Source organism: Triturus cristatus, chromosome 6 (genome assembly GCF_964204655.1).
Source record: "Triturus cristatus chromosome 6, aTriCri1.1, whole genome shotgun sequence".
Classification (NCBI taxonomy): Eukaryota; Metazoa; Chordata; class Amphibia; order Caudata; family Salamandridae; genus Triturus; species Triturus cristatus.
This window is the reverse complement of record NC_140589.1, coordinates 1222434494-1222456504: the sequence shown is the minus strand read 5'-3', so window position 1 is coordinate 1222456504 and position 22011 is coordinate 1222434494. Positions and strand designations below refer to the sequence as shown.

The 22011-nt window shown below is 50.3% G+C and overlaps 1 protein-coding gene across 1 annotated transcript in view; it reads right to left on the bottom strand.

Moving 5' to 3' along the window:
- Positions 1-22011, bottom strand: part of LOC146821201 (solute carrier family 60 member 1-like) — a 352809-nt gene that overhangs the window by 154978 nt on the left and 175820 nt on the right. The window contains exon 2 of the mRNA XM_085612138.1: positions 19733-19901. Within this exon, the coding sequence (XP_085468264.1) occupies positions 19733-19901 (169 nt within the window). The remainder of the gene's footprint in view (positions 1-19732; positions 19902-22011) is intronic.

Genomic DNA, 22011 nt, shown 5'->3' with positions numbered 1-22011 from the left:
GATCCTCCTCCCGATCTTTCAACATAGAGAACAAGGACCAAACTAAGAGGAAGCTCTAGAGAGACTCACGGCTATTGGTGCCACCCAAGTATACCACAGCACCGGCCACAAGACGGACGGAGCGAAGAATCACAAAGTCCCCGGTAAGAGCATTAGCTTAGCAGCTGCTAGGCAAAGGATGAGCTGGTGAAGGGCACGCAATAGCCCACACAACCTACATGAAAAGCCGCCCGGGGAGAAAACCAGAACAGTGCTGACACTAACTGTGGGTATCCAGTGGCAAAATCAGCGGCATGATGCCTGCTAGCTCTCCAGAAACGACAGCAATAATAGCAAGCCCTGCTTGGCCACAGCTGGATAACGCGATTAGGCCACCCTTGAGAATCTGGCCAACCTACTCGAACTGTCGCAACAGTGGGTACACTACTAGTGGTGGGACACTGCAGCTAAGACCAGTCTATAACACAAGTGGTGGGAACAAAGCGTAGCCCCCGTTAGGCCGGGAGCGGCAAGGGTGGAAGAACTGTCTATCATTATGGGGAAAGCCGAGAACAAGCAATCGAAACTCACCTTTGAGAAATGGTCATCACGCCTTCAAGACCCTCTGACTGCTTCACTCACAATAGTCCCCGAGACCCCAATGGACTCAGACCCAGACGATGACATCCGAGCAATGCTGCGCGAGGTGAGTGGTAGCTTGAAAACCATCGATACCAAATTAGACAACATGGCGGAACGAATGGATCATATGACCCAAAAGATCGACAAGTATGAAAGTTGGATAGATACGCTGGAACAGCGAGTCTCGGACTCTGAGGATCATCAGGAAATGTCACGGGGAGTATACTCCGCATGTAGAGAGTACTTGAAGCGATCAGGATCTGCAACGAAGATTTGGAGGCGAGGTCTAGGAGAAACAACATCCGTATCACGGGGATTCCGGAATCGGCAAATATCCAAAACATGGAATGATATATAGAAGACCTGCTCCGAGACCTTTGCGGGGCCGACCTCACCCCGATGTTCTTGGTAGAACGAGTGCATCGCACCTTGGGCCCCAGACCAGCACCAGGAGCCACCCCAAGACAGATCATTGCCCGCCTGCTTAACTACAGGGACAGGGACACCGTGTTGAGAGCCGCCAGAGATAAAGAGGACGTTCAATATCAAGGTAACAGGATTGCGCTATACCTGGATTTCACCCAGGCAGTCCAAACTGCACGACGAGAATTCACACCGGCCAAAAAACTGCTTCAACAGACTGGTACGAAATACGCCATGATGTACCTGGCCAAATTGAGAGTTCAAACCGGAGGAAAGCCTCTGTTTTTTACAGATGCTAGCGCTGCCTTGAAGTTTGCGAAACGGCATGCCAAGAAGAACCGACAGCAAGAGACGGAGGCTTCACATGATCGAACAATGAAATGATTGACAATGACTGATGATATGTAAACCATGAGGAAATGTGTGTTACAGTTCCGGGGGAGCCACTGTTGTTAACAATGTACGCCATAGCCGCCCATATACGCTCTGCTACCCTGTCCAAGAGCGACAGGGCTGTTAGTAGACAAACCCGTGCCCCCTGAGGGATGATTCCCAGTTCTATGAAGTTTAACGGGTTCCCTCATGAAGGGAGATGTTTAATACGGGATGCACAACCTGATTGGGGGGGTTGGTGTGGTTGGGGGGCGGGGGGGAGTTGCAGTTTGTTGTTGTTTGATGGAAGACAATAAAGTTGTGGACTTATATGATTTCATCCATGGTCAGCTGCGAATAGGCACAGCATTAAGCAGACTTACACATACGACAGATAGCGAACTTCATGTGAGAACGAGGTCACAGTGGGGAAGGAGCCAGACAGCGAAACACTTGCTTTGACGCTAGAGTTCCTATTACAGCCACCTGTCTAAACTCACTTGCCTTACTTGGAATGTAAAGGGTCTAAATGACAACTGAAAGTCCAGGCTTGTGCAATCTTACTTATCTAGACATCAAGTAGATATTATCCTCCTACAGGAGACTCACCTCCTAGAGATGACAGGCACAAGATTGTCCGCTGCTCGCTGGAGCGAAATCCACAGTGCGGGCTACTCTAACTATTCCAGAGGGGTGGCAACTCTCATTCGTAAAGGGGTCCCCTGGCAGACACACCAAACGATTAAGGACCCAGAGGGACGATTTCTCCTCTTAAAAGGTACATTATATCACCGTCCGCTGATTATAGCTAACGTCGGCCTAATATAGACAACCCCATTTGTTTCCAAAAGCTATGGCACAAGATCCAGTCTATGGGAGACACCGGGCTACTTCTGGGGCGGGCACTTCAACATCACACTCTCCCCTCATATGGATAGGAAAGGCGCAGCGTGCACCCATCACCCCCACGCGACAACAACATTACACAGTAAAATACAAGACTATGACCTATCCGATCCCTGGAGGGCACTTCACCCCACGTTGAGGGAGGGTACCTGCATTATGCACCACCAACAAGCCTGATACAGAATTGATTTTTGGTCACTAACCAGAGACCTACAGGTCTGGGAGCACTGGGCTAACCACCACGCGAGAACACTGTCAGATCACGCCCCTGTAGTTTTGGCACTTCAGATTCCGCAGCCTTATCGACAGCCATTCTCGTGGCGCCTCCCTTCTAATGCCCTATTAGACTCAGCATTCCGCGAGAGTGTTCGAACATACATCCAGGAATTTTTTTTTAACACAACCCCGGCTCGGTGAAGACAGAGTGCACTGTATGGAAAGCGTTTAAAGTGGTAATCCGGGGACACTGTATAGCAGGGCAATCTGGGGTCCTCCGAGACATAAGAAATAGCCTACACCAGATTGAAAAGGAATTGCATGACCTAGAAGAACAATATTGCACAACACCGACACCCTTTCTATTGGCTAAGATACGCAATGCACTCACGTCCCACCAAGAGGAGGCTTAACGGGAACTCAAATTCCTACACAAACAGACCACAGCATGTAGATATGGAGAAGGGGACAGACCGAGCAAAACACTGGCCAATCTCCTACGAAAACCCAGGGGCTCCCCACTTATAACAGAATTATCTAACGTGGAGGGGGAACTGATCCGCTCTCGACCAGCTATCCTTGATAAAATGCACAGCTTTTACGCACTATTGTATAAATCCAATATCGGCCTGACAGAGACCTTATTGAATAAATATTTTGACTCCATAGCACTGGTGTGGTTTGAAAGAGCCCACCGAGAATATATGGAGATGCCGTTTACAGTAGATGATATCAAACAGACCATAGGGGGAATGCCAGCAGATAAAGCCCCTGGCCCAGACAACCCAATTCTATAAGGAGTAAGTGGAGTTTCTAGCTCCTCGCCTTCTGGCGGTGTACCATGAAGCCATGAAAGTGGGACAATTGCCCCCTTCGATGAGAGAAGCTCTTATCATAACGATTTTAAAACCAGGTAAAGACCCCACCCAATGTGACTCCTATCGCCCAATTTCATTAATAAATATAGATGTAAAAATATTAGCCACCCGAATGCAACCTTTGCTTACACGAATAATTTTACCAGACCAATCCGGTTTCATACCAGGACGGTCAACATCTTACAACCGCCGGACGATATTTGCTTTAATGCACTACTTAACACCGCACGTCCCAGCCATTGCAGCCCTACTCGATGCCACTAAGGCATTTGACTCCCTGGAATGGAGTTTCCTCTTTCCTCTGCTACATCGTATAGGTCTTAGCCCCATTTTCATTCAACGGATACAATTATTACACACAATGCTCACGGCGCTAGAGTGAACGGACTGGTCTCTGAACCCTTCAACATAACCAGGGGGACAAGACAGGGCTGTCCCCTTTCGCCCCTTCTTTTTGCCATCGCCACCGAGCCATTGACAGCCCGTATTCGACAACACCACACGCACCGCAGCATAGGGTTTACATCGTGCGGATTGTCGATTTTCCTCTACGCCGACGACATCACACTTTACATGACGGACCCCAGGGAAAATTTGGCAGCTATGACGAGGGAACTGACCCGTTACGGGGAACTCTCCGGGGTGCGCATAAACTGGAGCAAGTCTGTCATCTTCCCCTTGACTCCCGGAACTCGCCCCTTCGAGACGGAGTACCCCATCACCTGGGCGACAGGTCCAACACGGTATCTGGGTATTTGGCTCAGTAATGATCTGACTGAGTTGTGGTCCGAAAACTACGGCAGGACAATTGACTGGATCACGCAAAGGGTAAGCAGATGGAAGACACTACCCCTCTCACTGATAGGGTGCGTAGCACTGGCCAAAATGATCATACTGCCCAAGCTTCTTTACCTTTTTGTTAACGTCCCCATCCCACTAACGACACACTTTTTCAAAACACTGCGTTCCCTTATGATCGAACTAATATGGGCCGGGAAACAACCCTGAATAGCGTGGGAGATACTTACTTTACCCCAATCCCAAGGGGGACTAGCTGCACCGGATTTTGTACGTTATGCCTATAGTATGCAAGTGCACTTCCTACACTATTGGGTACACCCTACACCCTTTCAGCCACATGTAGCTATAGAAATGGATAGGGCAGCACCACTGCCATTGGCCACTGCCGTTTTTCAAGCATTTAAACGACCACAAGAGGAGGTTGACACAATGGAGGCGCTACGCTGGGCCTGGGCAGGACTGCGAAAAATAGCAAACACCTTTTTGACGATGGAACAGATGTGCAGACAGACTCCCCCAACAGCAGCGGACATGCTCCTATATCACCAGCTGCGCTCTTCTTGCAGGAGTAGGTTCAAAACATTCCCCCCCTCCCCCCCCCCCCCCGACACTGGCTGCACTAGAAAACGTATTGGCGGTCGACCACGGCAGCAAGCTGATAACCAGCATATATAATATTACGCAGAGTGAATCTCCACTAATCATCCCTGAGGCTAAAGCAGGGTTGGAGACAGAGACAGACACAAGCATTTCAGACGACCAATGGAAGTCGATCTGTGGACAGATGAGACTTTTATCCTCCAATTATAGGCTTAGATTAATCCACTTTAAATATATACATCGCCTTTATCGGACTCCGACGCAACTGCACCGAATAGGCTTGAGCTCTGATGACCGCTGCTGGCGATGTGGGGACACACAAGCCAATTTCCTACACATGGCATGGCATTGCCAGCCGGTGGCCAATTACTGGCTACGCACATTGCATTGCATACAGGCCATTACTGTACATAAGCTACCTTGCACGCCGCTGGCGGCATTGCTGGGCAAAAGCACTGATATTCCACCCAAACGCAAGAGACTAACTGCGATGTTGCTAATCATGGCGAAACGCCAAGTCGCCATTCATTGGAGAGCGTCTCGACCGCCGACCACCAAAAATTGGGTAACTAGTGTTACACATTGTAAAACGCAATAGGATACATACTGGGAACAGCTGCCAGCGAGATCCCGCTCCCGGGGTTTTTGGGAGCCATTTGTAGACTGGCAAAATACTGTGCAGTTAGACAACTTTTAACGGGCACAACTGGTACATAAGCCCCTCCCTGGAGCAAGAGTCTGAGATCCCAGTGCATATTATTACACCAGAGTCTGAACATGGGACACTGTTTGTTGACCAAACAAAGCAATAGTGTAATGTACTGCTATTGATTTTATTCGACATGTGCTGTATGCGCTGTGGCAGATCGTAGCAACTATGGCCTGTAGACCGCATAATGATTACTGATTGTCTTGCTGAATGTAATTGTTTTGTTTCTTTTTTGTGTTACAAATGCAAATAAAAACAAATAAAATAAAAAATGAGGGCGAGCAAAGCAAAACCAAAGGCGATGATGGACGGAGTGTTGAACATTGCAAGCACTCACCCCCAATCAACTGATCTGGGTTTAATCCATCATCATTCTTTAGCTCACTCCGCCACCCCAGTTGAGACATGGCCATATGCAAATCAGTCTGACCATGTGCCTCATGGGAACAGTCCAGTCCGAACTGCCAAGCCATGTCTTCCCTGGACCGGAAACAAGCATCCTGGGACCGGTTTCTGGCTAATCAGTCGTCATCAGCCAGGCTAGCTTGAATCCAGTGGCAAAGTGAGCAAGGGACCCACGTCTGGGCATGCCCTGCCAACTTAGGGCGAACAAAGCAAAACCAAAGGGGATGATGGACAGAGTGTTGAACATTGCAAGCACTCACCCCCAGTCAATTGATCTGGGTTTAATCCATCATCATTCTTTAGCTCACTCCGCCACCCCAGTTCAGACATGGCCATATGCAAATCAGTCTGTGGCTTCCCTGGACCGGAAACAAGCATCCTTCAGAATGAAAGCTGTAAGCAAGCAGTCTGACAGAAAATGAAACCAGTTTATCATTTATTGAGCTTTATAAGGTCATGGATTTCTGAAGGTGATTTACAACACCCTTTTACAATACAACATGTGGTAATTTGTTACTTATAATACATAGTCCCACCATTACTCTCTCTCTCTCTAAAAAGCTGAAATTCTTAGGTCTCCAGCTTCCTTAATATGAATCAATATGGTCGCAAAGATGTAAAATAAATGTAGAATTTGTAGTGCAAAATTAAACATAGAACGAAAAGCTAGTAGCTCACGCAAAAAATATGCAGCATAGTGCAAGACTTTTAAAAAAACAGCAGCAGTTCATCATGTGTGGTGTACGGTAGACCTTTTACCACTGCGCTAACGCGAGCTCTGCAGCTTTACTCAGCTATTTTATAATTGATATTTTAAATCTTACCTGTCACTCGTGCTGCGATTCCGGCGATGGGCGCATTTGTAGTCTGTCATTTGGGGGTATTTAGTCAGCTCTGACTTGCACTATAAAAGGTAAACCCACCCGCATTTTGCGGGAATTAGGTAGACTTCGGGGGGCTACTTTGAAAGCGAACGCGGCGTCTTGGCCGCCATCTTGGGTGAGGGTCCTTGGATCGGCCCGTTCTCAGGCGCCATCTTTCGCGGGTCCAGAGGATTTCCTCACAGGACTCCCGCGCGGTTTACTGTCTCAGAATATAAGGAGATGTGCGTACAAGCGCGCAGCGTGGGCGCGCAGCGGGCGCGACAGCGGCGCGCCAGAGGTGCGCCAGAGGTAAGCCCGTTTGCGCCCGTTCGCGCCCAGGTAGCGACGGGCGCGGGGGATGCTGCTTCTTCTCCTCCTGCTGTGTTAACCTATTCCAGAGACATGATACTAAGCCTTGATCCAGGTATATCACTACGCCGCCAGCCTTTCACCACTGCTAGGCGGAATCAGTCCCTGTCCTGTGGTCTGCTTAATGTTAGATCACTTAGCAAACATCACATGGAAATTGCACTGCTCATAGAGTCCTGTGAGTTAGATGTTCTTTTCATGACAGAAACATGGACTAGAGTGGACTGTGCGGTAGAACTGGGCTTAGCCTGCCCTCCTGGTTATAAGATCAGGCATAACCCGCGGGTGGGAGCTAGAGGAGGTGGTGTGGGTCTTATTTATAGGAAGTCTTTGGATTTCTCCCTGCTTGAGACTAAGATTATCTCTGGCTGTGAGGTATTAGGCTTTTCCCTGAAAGGACAGGGAGGTACTCTTTACTCAGGGTTATTGTGCTATCGACCCCCTGCTAGTACTTTGTCAGCAGTACCTGAGCTAATCAACACCATCTATGATCTTTTTAGTACCCATGCCAGGATTCTGATTTTGGGAGATTTCAATTTACGGCCAGATGGGTCTACAGGGTCTGCTTTCTTGGACTTAGTTCAGGCCTGCAGCAACATTCATCTGCAGCAGTTGGTGTCCTCACAGACTCACGTTAAGAACCATATTCTCGATTTGGTCTTTGCAGATGCCAGTCAGGTTTCTGTTCGAGACATCCTCCCTCAGTGTTGGACGGACCATGCCCTAGTCCATTTCTCCATCGCTCTCCCTGTGGAGACTTCTAGGAGTGGGAGCACTGGTATTATGACCAAGATTGGTAGGCAGTGGTTGAGGCTACTGAAACAATCTTGCCTGCCGTCCCTGCTGGGAGAGGGTATCCTTTTAGGAGATAGTGTGGATGAGAGGTATGAGTCTCTTAGCCGGAAAATCCTAGACTCTCTGGAAGTATTGGCCCCCCTGCGGAGAATTAGGGATAGGTCCAAAATCTCTATGCCTTGGTTTACAGCGGAGTTGTTGCAGCTGAAACTTCGTTGTAGGCGGGCAGAGCGGACCTGGAGAAAACAATATCTCGAGCCGGATAAAGTCCTCTTTAAACAGGCATTGACGGACTATAAGACGCAGATTAAGGGTGCCAAAGCGAGATTTCTTGAGGAGTCGTTACTACAAGCAGCGAATAAATCACAGACCTTATTTAAGATCTTTAGAGACCTTTCTCGACCAGTCTGTGCGGCTAACGACATCCCAGCCTCTCAGGCTCTGTGCGACTCCCTGGCGCAGGCCATTGAAGATAAGATCGCTCTGATTTTGAGCAAGCTTGCTTTGTCGACCACGCCTACCATTCATTCTGTGCCTGTTTCCGTGCCGGCGACTGATTCAGAGACCCTAGAGGTAGATGGCAGACAGGTACGGCTGGACAGTTTTCCACCCCCGTCCTTTGAGGATTTCTGCTCTTTGGCAAACAGTGTATCCTCTGGCTCCCCTAGGGACCCATTGCCACATAAATATTGGAAATTGTTCCAGGCGGAGCTTTTTCCTCCACTGTATGCTATCTGCTGCCAGTCCCTTACCTCGGCTCGAGTTCCGGATAGTTGGAAACTCGCGGTGGTTTCCCCATTGCTGAATAAAGAAACACTGGATTCCACCTGTCCAGCGAATTATAGACCCATATCGCTGCTCCCTTTTCCTATTAAGATTCTGGAGAAACTGGTCACTAAACATATGTCCGGTGTTATGGAGACTAACATCTGTCTGGACGTGACCCAGTTTGGCTTCAGACCAGCTCACGGTACTGAGTCCGCCTTGGTGACCGTCCTGGACGATCTTCGTTCGCGAGTCGACATTGGACGGGCAGCCGTTTTAGTGCTGCTCGACATGTCGGCCGCGTTCGATACGGTCAACCATGCCATCCTGGTCAATAGACTAGAGGAAATTGGAGTGACGGGCTTGGCCCGTGAGTGGCTGGTTTCTTATCTGGGGGGGCAGGCGTCAGGTGGTAGCCTTGTCACCGTTTCAGTCTGACATCAAGGTGGTTGGGCAGGGTGTTCCTCAAGGGTCTGCCATCAGCCCCATTTTGTTTAATCTCTATCTTCGGCCTCTGGTGAGATTCATTAAATCATTTGGCATTGCGGTCATTAATTACGCTGATGACACGCAACTTATTTTTTCCATCGAGGGTAAGGATGCGGTGTCTCTGGAGACTTTCCATCGTTGCATGGCACCAACCGCAGATTGGCTGAGGCAAAACTCGCTGCAATCTAATAGCTCCAAGACAGAGGTACTGCATTGCTCGATGGATCGTGTCTCCCGTCCGCTGCCATCTGATTTCTGGCCTACCTCCTCCCAGGATGCTCCTTTGGCAGCAGGTTCCGTCCGGAACCTGGGTGTGATGTTTGGGCCCAATCTTCAGCTAGACGTATTTGTAAACAAGACTGTGGCCACTTGCATGGCGCTGCTCCGCATGCTATGGAAAATCCTCCCGTTGCTACCGGTCCATGCTCGGCCAAAGGTGGTGCGTGGCATTATATTGAGCAGGTTGGACTATTGCAACGCATTGCTGTTAGGAGCACCCGCCAATTTGGTGGGTAAACTGCAACGAGTGCAGAATATGGCTGCTAAGTTGGCCCTTTCTCGGCAGCGCTCTGATTCTTCCACCACGGCGCTGGCAGACCTTCACTGGTTGCCTATCTCGCAGCGGATCGTTTTTAAAGCACTATGTCTGGTGTTTAAGGCGCTTCATGGGCAAGGCCCTGTCCCGCTGCAGGAAATGTTCACGTGGTATGTACCTGCACGTCCTCTCCGTTCATTGTCAGCTTTTCTACTGGTGGTTCCGAAGGTTCTGAGGGCCCGGATGGGCGGACGGTCCTTCAGATTTGTGGCAGCCAAATGTTGGAACTCCCTACCCCTGTCGCTGAGAAGTATGGGGGATCTTTCCTCCTTTAGGAAAGGATTAAAAACTCATCTTTTTCCTAGGTTAGGTTAATTTTTGTTTGGACATTGTAACATCGCGTGTTGTTGGTAATAAGTCGAAGCGCCAGGATACCCTTTGGGTGACAGTTTTTGCGCTTTATAAATACGCGATACAATACAATACAATACAATACAACATGCGGCGAGAGTCCTGATATGGAATAACATACTATTCCCACTGCAAAAAAACAAACAAAAAAACAACCAGTGGACTACTGCATGGGCCAAGAACGTCCAGTACACCTAGACAGGGTTTGCCTACAGAAGCACACTAAAGTTTGGAAAGATTGGCCCGGGCATAGAGGGATACATTTTGAGCCATATCATCCTGTCCATGGTCCTTAGAGAGGGAAATCCAATCCTTTGTGGTCGCTTCAGACTGACTTTATGGGGCGATGCTTGATGTTTTGTTACTTCACGATTAGCCTCGAATGGGGCAAACCTGTGTGACCCACTCTGAGGCACTGCAGTTTGAATTGTTGAGATTTTGTTTTACTTTACTGCTGGCTCTGTACCAAGCTGAGGTGTGTTCGAAGGTTAAGACTCAAAAAGTAAAAATAAAAAAATAAATCAATGAAGGCTCAAGGTCTCAGTTATTCTAATGTAGGGTAACATCAGAAAATCTGGTTCACCCTTTAGTTTGTTGTAAGAAATTGGGTCCTATATGACACTTTCCCAAGTACTAAGTGCACAATTCTGCCAGGTCAAACACAAAGCTCAGCCCCCTGGTAGCTATGGCACTGAACAGCCAGGCAAACGTAGGCAAAATGTGTAAAGTATTTAGCAGTACTAAACAATTAAAGAGTCAGAAAACGCAGTGAAATCCCACAACCAATTTAAGAAAATTAAGAAATATTTAGTAGGAAAAACTTACAAAAAGGATTAAGATCTAATAGGGTAATGGGCGATCATTTTTAAAGCTTTTATTTAAAAAGCACAAGAAACAGCATACCGTCTATGGGTGCGGTTTACTGGGATCCAGGAACAATTTGAGACAGACAGCAATGTATTAGAAGCCCGCTAAGTCTAGTGGGTCCACTCAGTGAAATATTTTTACCTTCTGACATAGTCTTTTAAATAAAAGTAGAAATCCTCTAGAGGGGCAATGTTGAAGGCTATATCCGACAAAGTGCTCTCAAATTCAGACAGCAGTTCAACAAGGTCCTGTTTAAGCCATTTGTTTTGTGAGGAAAAGCTCTCATTGGGATTGTTCAAATTTCAGGCATGCCAAACTCCTCTAGCTGGCCAGATACTTTTCATTCCTTTTCATGGTTAAAACTTTTACGGTGGTACTCCCTTTTTAGACCTCAAAATTCTCTAGCTGGACAAGTGGGAGGCCGTAGTCAGATAATGTGCACCTAAACCAGAGACCTTTGTCTGCTGAAGTCTTCTTTTGGGCAGCAGGAAGCTCTGAGCATGGCAAACCTGATTTTCTTACCCACCGATGCTACACCTTGAACAGATAGCTTTGGATGGTTAGTCCAGGTCCTCTGGAGACCAAAGTCTGAACGTTCTCTTCTTTTGGAGTAATTCCTCTTGGTCACTTATAAGACTCCCAGGACCTCAGGCATAGACCGTAGAGCCCAGGATGCATTCCAGTGGAGGTCACCAACACACTCCAGTCAGGGTCCACTTGCCACTGGTCAATTTGTCAATCCAGGAAAAGGCAGCTTGAAGGTTTTGGTGTCCCTCTAGCTAAACAGGAGCTCAGCCAACTTACCCTTAGAGTCCAGTTCTGAGTACCAGGTGCAAGGAGGAGAACAGGTCCGGCCCTTTGGGTCTCCACACAGGTCAGTCAGCAGGCTTCGTCCTCTTCTGTAGGTCCAGAAGGTTCTGAGGAGTGGGGGACGAGGTGCTGCTTTTATAGAGTACGCTAGCCACTGGGTAGGAAGGCCTAGTGGGATACTTCCTGACAAATAGTTAAAACATTCCCATGGTCAACCTTTCCCCCTTTTCTGCACAATCTGTTTGATATACTTCAAACTATCCTAAAGTACACAATTCCCTTCCAATGGTAAACAACGTTTACCACTAATCTTTTTCCCCGCAGGGAATCACAACGCGGTCGTTACAACGACCGCGCTGTGATTCCGCATACCATTACTCCGCAAGTTGGAACAACGACTTGCAGGGGGGGGGGAGGTGTTGGATTTAAAATCCAACACCTTCCCTATTGTCTGCACAGACTGGAGTTGGAATAGTAAATTATTCTATTCCAACATCCAGCGCCCCCCTTTGCAAGTCGTTGTTCCGACTTGCGGAGTAATGGTATGCGGAATCACAACGCGGTCGTTATAACGACCGCGTTGTAATTCCCTGCGGGGAAAAAGACCGCGGGATATAAACGTACATTCACTTTCAATATGGTAGAGCCTTTAAGCTTTAAGAGTAGGCTGGTGGCCCTCCCTGGAGTGTAAACACTGTGAAAAGCAGCCCCTTCCTATCTAACCACAACAATTTGGTTCTGGGAACAGCCTCCCCTCCCACTGTTAATGAAGTCAGGATGGCTATAATGTGCCCTGGGATTGAAAAACCCCTCTACCTCAGGTCTCACTTGTGGATGAATGGACAGGTATAATCCTGGTCCCTTTCAAATTAATACTGTTCCTAGACATTCCAAAATGACCCTTCCTGAAATAAGCTGAACAGCATTCCTCACACCCAGGCCATCCGGCCAAAAAGCCCAAGTCATTGTCTCTACACTGGGAGCAGTTTCACACCTCATCAGGGGTGTGGAATTGTCAGGGAGAGCAGCTGCAGACATGCTAATGCTAATTAGCCTACTGAAGCTTTAGGCAGGAAAAATATAACTTTTTAAAAGTCACTTTTTCGAGATCAGGTTATCAGAAGTCCAACTTCAGCATACCTTTGGGTTTTTTGTGAATATGCAAAACAGAGGTTGAATGGACTTAGTTGCTTTTTCTGAGCAATTTACATTGTAATTTAGCTTTTCTCACAGAAAAAACGATAACACCTACACAGTGAAATGCTTTTGAGGGCTAGTAACTGTAGGCACATGCAAACCTAAAGATCTTATGCGTTTTATTTTTGTATGGTAAGCACACTACCTTGTCACCACCATGGCTCCTATTATGATGCTCCCCTCATATAGGAGTTTAGTGTTAACCTTGCATACCCCACCTCCAGATGTCACTTCCGCTGCAAGTAGTGGCCGACGCCTTATCGACTATCTCCTTGTCCCAATTACGAGTGCCTAGAAGAAATTAAGCTCTGCAATACGCAGCATACAAAAAGAAACAAGCATTGGCATAGCCAATAGGTCTCGCCTTTGGGACCTTATAAGTGTTTAGCTATGCAACAGTTGCATAACTAAATACTTATAAGGTCCCAAAAGCGAGACCTATTGGCTATGCAAAGCGGCCGTGCGACAGCGAAAGTGAAAGTGATCGCGATCACGATCAAGATGTAGAGAGCCACCCGGGCTCTCTTATACAATGTTGCGCTAAAACAGGCATCCACACACCCCTCGGGGCGGGCTCGTCCCGAGGGGATAAATAAACGTGGGCAAGACCGCACGTGGTCTTTGAGCGGCCCAGAAACTCATATCACGTTTCAGTGTCCTTTAATTAGCGTTCCCTAATTAACTGCGACCGAGGCCTGACGCGCTACACTGGCGACGAGGCCGGTCGTGCCTCGCGTGCTGTTTCTGTCAGCCTGCGCAGGGAGCGTGCGGAGCCCACCCGCATTGCTGACGCCCCCGCTGCTCACCTGCTTCATCCCGGTGGCTGCGGAGCCCACCCGCATGGTGTGGGAGGCAGACCGCCTCCCGACGTGGCCTGCTGATCGCGGAGCCCACCCGCATGCTGCTCCCTGCACCGGAAGCTTCCAGCGCTGTGCGCGCTCTTCAGGGGTGAGTGGCTGCCCCGGCGCCTCATCGGTGCTCTGCTCCTGCCCCCGCTCCGAGGTCCTCTGGGGAATTCCTCTCGTGCTGGCCCTGGGTGCATCGGCCGATCGTGTGAGGGGGCCTCGACAGGGCTGCCCTTCCTCCTGCCTGCCTGAACTGTACCCAATGCTGCGTGGTGCAGCAACTGAAGCCCGTGGGAGGAGATGATAAGGCCCAGAGCAGGGAGAGGAGGCCAGGAGCAACAAGCATTGGCAAACCCAATGATCACATCAGTTTAATAAACAAGCCTTGGCAGAGCCTCAGCAACAAGTGAGAGTGACCATACTGGGCTAACAAGCACTGGCAAAACCCACAGGTCCCACCAGTAAAATCGCACGATGTCTTCAGGGCCTGCGGCAGACGCTGGTGCACCACAAGCTGGCGGGTCCAACGCAGGTGCCGGCAACAACCCACCACCGCCACCGGTGGTCACCCACAATGCAGTAGCGCCCCTACCACCGTTCAGCGAAACCGCTGACCCAGCTACCGCCGCCCCGAGATGGAAGGCATGGGTAGGGCGATTAAACCACTACTTCAGAGGGACCCGAGAAACCGATGGGGCGGTGAAGCGGTCACTACTTTATCTTATGGAGGGGCTGAAATCTATGACTTGTTCGACACGCTTCCCAACACTGGGAACGATGATGATTATGACGCAGCAGTGGCTGCGCTGAATAGACATTTTGATCCTCAACTGAACCCGGATTTCGAAAAGTTTAAGTTCCGGAGGGCGTGGCAAACCGACGCCAAATCCGTCGATATGTTTTATGCCCGGCTGCGCCGGCTGGCCAGCACGTGCCCCTTCACGGACCAGAGAGTGGAGATAAGGGATCAGATCATATTGGGCTGTCGCTCCAAACTTTTACAGAAGCTGATTCTCCGGCAGCCAGGTATCTCGCTGGATGAAATCCTAGTACTAGCACGGTCCCACGAGTTATCCGATGCCCGGGCGGATGAAATGGAAGCGGCCCTCCACTCGCCCGTGGCCACAGGAACGGAGTTCAAGAGCGCACCCATCAAAGAAGAAAAAGTGGAAGCGATACAAAGGCGGCCGGCCGCACCTCGCCCAGCACCCAAACCTGCGACTGGGGGCTTGTGTGGATACTGCGGGGACGACCACCCGGCAACGGCAGTCTGCGGGGCAAAAGGCAAGGTGTGCTCCCGCTGTGGAAGAATGAATCACTATGCCAGAGTATGCCGGGGTGGGCGATTCAGACAACCGTCATCGAGACCCAGGTTCGGGCCACAGCAAGTGCGCCAGGTCTCGCAGGAAGACCCGCTGCCAAGCGGGGAACGTCAGCCACAGTCGCGGGCCCCGATGTATGAGGACGAGGACGACGAAGTATTCGTGGTATCGTATGTCAGCAGGACAGGCTCCCGGCGGAGACCGCCGCCCATGTGCTCAGTCTCAGTGGGAGGCACCGAGGTCCAAGCACTCATCGACACAGGGGCGTCGGTCAATGTGATGGACTCCGACCAATATGACCGTCTGTCGCCGAGACCCCCCTTGACGCCGTCCAAGGAGCGGATTTATACATACGGAGGGACGGACCCTCTTCCCCTCCGTGGCGTCATCAGTGCCACCATCACCAGTGGGGGATACTCGACTCAGACACAATTTCAGGTCACAGAAGGCAAGAAAGGGACGCTGCTCAGCTGTCATACTGCAGAGGACCTTGGGCTAGTGTTCTTTGCAAACCAGGTTCATGACTCCCATGCCGAGGACATACTCAAGGAGTTCCCAATGCTCTTCACCGGCCTGGGAAAACCAAACGGGTAAGAAGTTCAAGCTGCACATAGACACGTCCGTACGGCTGGTAGCCCTCAGACATCGGAGGGTGCCGTTCAACCTGCGCTCGCAAGTGGAAGAGGAGTTGCGGAAGCTCGAAGAGCTGGATGTCATTGAAAAAGTCTCCGGCCCCACCCCCTGGGTGTCCCCGCTGGTCGTGGCGCCCAAGCCCAAGCAACCAGGGGCCATCAGACTCTGTGTGGACGTGCGGCTGCCCAACACAGTAGTGAAGAGGGAGCGGCACATCACCCCCACGATGGACGACATTGTGGCGGACCTCAACGGGGCCAAACGGTTCTCTGAGCTGGACCTAAATGCTGGCTATCACCAGCTAGAACTAGACCCCAGCAGTCGGTACATCACCACGTTTTCGACCCATGTCAGCCTCCGGAGGTACAAACGGCTGAGTTTTGGTGTCTCCTCCGCGGCAGAGGTATTCCAGAACGCAATCCGAGAGACCCTGTCCGGTCTGCAGGGCGTAATCAACCTCAGCGACAACATTTTAGTCTACTCCAACACTCTGGAAGAGCATCACGCACACCTGCGGGCCACACTCCGGAGACTGACAGAGTGCGGGTTGACGCTACACAAAGCGAAGTGCTCGTTCTACCAGGACAGTGTAGACTTCTTTGGATACACGTTCACTCGAGAGGGGTTGCTGGTAGATCCGAGAAAGGCGGAAGCCATCCGAGCGACACCCTCCCCGTGCAGTCCCACTGAGGTAAGAAGCTTTCTTGGGATGGCTACATACTGTGGGCGGTTCATCCCCAGGCTAGCCGCGATGTCTGAACCACTACGCGCCCTCACGCGCCACGATCACCCGTGGGAGTGGACCCCGGCGGCCAACAAGGCGTTCCAAGAGATCAAAGAGGGGCTCCTCGACAAGACAATCATGGCCTACTTCCACCCCCGGAGGAAGACAGAGTTGGTGGTGGATGCCAGCCCGGTGGGCCTCGATGCTGTCCTCTTGCAGGAACATGGGCACGAAGTATGGAAGCCCGTTGCGTACACCAGCAAGGCACTTACTGACACAGAGACGAGGTATGACCAGATAGAGAGAGAAGCGCTGGCCATCAAATGGGCCTGCCAGCACTTCCACTTGTACCTGTGCGGACAGGACTTCACCGTCATGATGGATCACAAGCCGCTAGTCCCCCTGTTCACGGGATTGTCGAGGCTGGCACTGCTGCGGATCGAACACTGGCCGTGCAGCTCCAGGCGTACCAGTTCAAGGTGATCTATCGGCCGGGGGCTCACAATCCCGCGGACTACTTGTCCCGGCATCCGCGATCAACCCCATCAGCTGCCATACCGGAAGACACGTGCAACACGGAGGCCTTCGTCAGCATGGTATCGCAGGGGTCCTGCCCGAAAGCTATGACCCTGGAGGAGATCGGTCAAGCCACTTGTGAAGACCCTACCCTCACCCGCGTCCGCAGGGCGCTAGACAGCAACGAATGGGCCCGTTTCCTAGACGGGGTTCGAGCCCTGTGACCAGAGGTCAGTCACGCTGGACAGCAACTGTGGCGGGTCAGGAGTGAACTCAGCGTAGGAGGAGAAGGAGTCATTCTGAGGGGACGGCTCATTGTGGTCCCGGAAAGCCTCCAGCAGAAAATCCTGACGCTTGCGCATGTAGGCCACCAGGGAATGGCCAAGATTAAGGCCCGGCTCCGGGACAAGGTGTGGTTCCCGGGGATGGACGCGCAAGTGGATGAATTGGTCCGACAGTGCCACGCTTGCACTATCACCGGAGGAGATCCGGCTCCAGCTCCAGTGATTACAGAAGAAGCGAGTAAGACGCCGTGGACCCATCTCAGCATCGACTTCGGGAGCTTCCCGGACGGCAGGCACATGCTGGTCATGGTCGATTCCTTCTCGAAGTTCCTGATAGTGGAGGTGATAGCATCCACTGCGTTCCCTCACGTCAAGAAGGTTCTGGACACAATATTCGCAACGATGGGGCTGCCCGAAGAGGTCAAGTCGGACAACAGGCCCCCATTCCAGGGGCGGGAGTTCCAGGAGTACCCGAGAAGTTTGGCGATCCGACACCGGAAAATCACCCCCTCTGGCCTCAAGCCAACGGGGAGGTGGAACGGCTGATGAAGACGCTCAATCGAGCGCTGCGGATCGCCGTGGATAACGAGGAAGATCTGGAAGCAGCTCTCGATCAATTCCTGGGAGTGTACCGCCAGACCCCACACAGCACCACCAAGTGCGCTCCTGCTCACATCCTGTTCAAGCGAGCCCCGCGGGACAGCATTCCGGCGGATCCACGCTGGGCCCCGGTGGAAAGAGACGGGGTGGCCATTCAGGCGCGGAGGGAAGCAACAAACCAGAAGGCTAGCGAGGCCCGTAGAGCCCAGGACACTGTGGTCCGAATTGGAGACCGTGTGGTCATCAAAGATCGGCACCCCGGATGGAAGTTCCGAACTCCCTATGAGCCTGAAGTGTGGACGGTGACCGAGGTGCGAGGGACCATGATCACGGCACGGAGAGAACACCAGACCGTCACCAGGAATGTGTCAAGCTTCAAGGTGGTTCCTGAGACGGGCATGGATGGCGAAGGGCTTGAGTTACCAGGGGTTGTGACGGAGAGTGGTGCCCCGGCGTCTCCCGACGGATGGGTGTCACCTCCGTCAGGCGGGCAGCCGGCGGCCCCAGGTGGAGAAGACCATCAGAGACTAACTGATTGGGGTCCCGTTGCCGGTGCTTCTGGGGTTACCCCGTCGGACAGGTCTCCCGACCCCTCCACCAGAAGTCAACGATATGGACTACGCCCCAATCCTGCACCCAGTCAGAGACTAAAAGACTATGTATATACTTCCCCATGACGGGGTGCACTAGGGGACAGTTAACTAAAAGAAAGAAGGGATGTAGAGAGCCACCCGGGCTCTCTTATACAATGTTGCGCTAAAACACGCATCCACACACCCCTCAGGGCGGGCTCGTCCCGAGCGGATAAATAAACGTGGGCAAGACCGCACGTGGTCTTTGAGCGGCCCAGAAACTCATTTCACGTTTCAGTGTCCTTTAATTAGCGTTCCTTAATTAACTGCGACCGAGGCCTGCCGCACTACACAAACATCAAAGCGGCCCTGCGGCTGCGAAAGTGGAAGTAATCGCGGCAAAGCGCGGCGCGCGCGCCTGTGCACTGTAGCTCCGGGCTGGCCTGGTAGCACTTTTTGGAGCCCTCTCAATAAGTCTCGACAGGCCAGCGCATGCGCTGGGTCAGGCGAGACCTAAAAAGCAAACAAATCCCTGCTAGACGTTCTTGTTTCTCTCAACCCCATACCTCGAAACATTATCCGACAACCACCTTCATAACGTTTCAAAAGCCTGTGTGAGGGTATGATAAGATTTCAGGGGTGGGATGGATGGGCAATTTTATTTTTTCGTTTCAGTTTGTGACAAGTATCAAGCAAATTACAACAAAAAAAACCCTCACCTTTTATCCTAACAAATACAGAAACAGCTGGACGCAATTCACGAAAACTATTTGGCATTTTTAAACGAGGTCCTTCAATGTTGTAAATATGCTCACACTCCAACTCTCCTCTGGGGAGAGGAGTTGGCCTAAACTCGAAGCTGGGGAACTGGGTTCGAGTCTCGGCAATGACGATGTACATCCTGTGATTCTGTTAATCTCCCCGTGTCTAAAAAAAATGAATGTGTCCTCATATAATGCAACTGGTGCTATGTAAAGCGCTACGAAACCCGATTCGGGTTATATAACACTGTGTAAAATAAAAAAATATAGCTATCTCGGACAGTCTCTGGACAGCTGTCACAGCAATTATCATGCAAAAGACTGGTAAGGCAACTGGCAATATACAATCCAAGCATAAGGGTGGCTTATTTTGGACATGGATGCACAAGTAACAAAATACCGCCCACAATATAAAAACACATACACTTTGAGGTAGCATTTACCTAGCAGAAGTTGCTGATTCATGCAATCAAAAAGAATCCCTCCAATCATCGAACCGCCAAGATACCCCACTGACCGGCCAACAATAATGTAGGACATGTTGGCCACGTTGGAATTCACATTCTCAGACAATTGTTTAAAAGTGGGTCCCAAGACAGCAATGGCCATTCCCTAGAAAAGTAAAAAAGGAAACAAAACAATTTGAAATCCTAGATCAATTACACTAAGTACTATGCATTTATATTTCAATAAAAGAAATGTGTAAAGAGAGAAATCGCACTAGTAAAAGCTGCTGAATGCATGCACAAGTAATGCAAGTATGAAACTGTCCTGTGCGGTAATTTAAATGCAATAAATAGTAGAATACATTTCTAGGTTGTAGCTATTAAAATCTAACAGCTAGTAGCTCTTCTACACACCTGTAGCTGTCTGCCAGCGACTTCATGTTACCACTGCCTTCTATATGTGCAACATACACATACAATACCGCCAAGAGTTGGCTTTTAGTCGGATGCAGCTAGCGTTTGCTGGCATTTTATAAGACTTGTCATTGGTTGGGTGAGAGCTTTAAGTAGTAACTTCTATTGGTCCCGAAGAATCCCTCTCGCGTACATGCCAACATTTTAGAGGGGGACAGAAGGAGATTTAAAAAAAAAATAAAAATTGGGAGAATATATTTTCCCCATTGACTTCTATTGAAAGGAGTCAATTGGCTTTAAAAATTCGGGGGTCTCCCGCTTGTATTTGGTTTATTGGCGTGTATGGTCTCGGTGTCTGTACACGCCTGCAGTATGTGGCCCTGCTGCTCTGATGCTTTTGACTTTCCCAGTGCTTTGTAATTTTCATCACAAGCACTGGCACAGCCAATAGCGCCATCTCGCCATCAAGACTGTGAGAAAACAAGCATTTTCAATGCAATAGGTCTCGCATTTACGCAAGTTTGAACTGTTGACGGCAGGAAGTATGAAAAGAAGGAGAGGCGGCTCAGCATGAGTTACTTTTCCTACCTGCATCCCCTGACCCCCACGGGGGACAGGCGGCTGCTGTGTGCCGCCAGCACCCTGCCTGGATAGAGCCAGTGATGTCACAGGCAGACCAATCCCAGAATCCTAGAGGAAAGTACACGGAGAAGCAGCAGATACGAGAAGGGTGAGAGAGCTGAGATGAGAGAGCGAGGAAGACAGTGTGAGTGGAGCTTCAAAGTATTTGCCTCTCGCTTCTCCTCCTCCCCCCCCCCCCCCCCCCCCGGATATTGCAGCACTGATTTGGAACTTTTGTGGCGTAAAAAGGAAATGTTGTTGCACACAACATATTTATTGCGGCCTTTTTGAGACAAGTTTAATTATTAGACTATCTTTTTTTCGTCTTATTCATCTTTTTGGAGATGGATCAGTGAGCTATTCCTTCTCAATATGTCCATTGTGAGAGCCCTGAAGCCCATGGCCCCTCCCACGGACCCATGTACCTGGCACCCTGCTTCTGCTCCCTGCATCCCTTCTACCTCTTCCTTCCCAAAAGAGTGTGCCAATATTCGAGATACTGGTGTGAGGGCGAAAGTCTGCAGCACGGACTGAAAAGCTGTGCATGTTTCTAGCTATTCCAATTAGCTTGACGCCCTTTCCTTGCTGTTTGACATTCAAGAGGTAGCTGGGTGACCAGGGTACCTCTGTGCGGGCTCCCCAATCCACCGCAGTACAGGATCCGCCCCATCACTCCAGGTGAGACTGTTATTGGGGGTGGTGGCAGCAGGGTGGGTGCATGAATAAAATTCTAAAGTGCGTGCCCAAAAGCCCGGATCGGCAGGACAGAACCGTTTCAGATAACCTTGTAGAAGAGGAAAGAAGTTGGTTCTGCAAAGAACCCCTGACGAGGAGAGATTCTTGACTGGGCTGCTGGACCGGTCCCTCCCATGACCTCTCTCAGCGAGGTCCTTTGAGTTATGCTACGAGTCATTAACCTCCATCCATCAGCAAGTTACATATTTACCACTCCAGTTGTCACTGCAATTTCTCCCACACCTATCACTCCAGTTAACCCCTTCAGGTACTCACGAGTTACACTATCAGTCAGTCTGCTTACTCTCTAGCTGAGCGAAGTCTGCCACCTCAGCAACCACTAAGCTCTGTCTGACTCGATGGCTCAGTTTATTGTCTTCAACCTGTCACTCATCACTCCATAACCTATCAAATGACCCCCACACCCAGTAACACCGTCCACCAGTCACTTCGGACTCCCCAAGTCTGATATTTCCACAGGTTCCATCTCTTGCCACGATACCTCC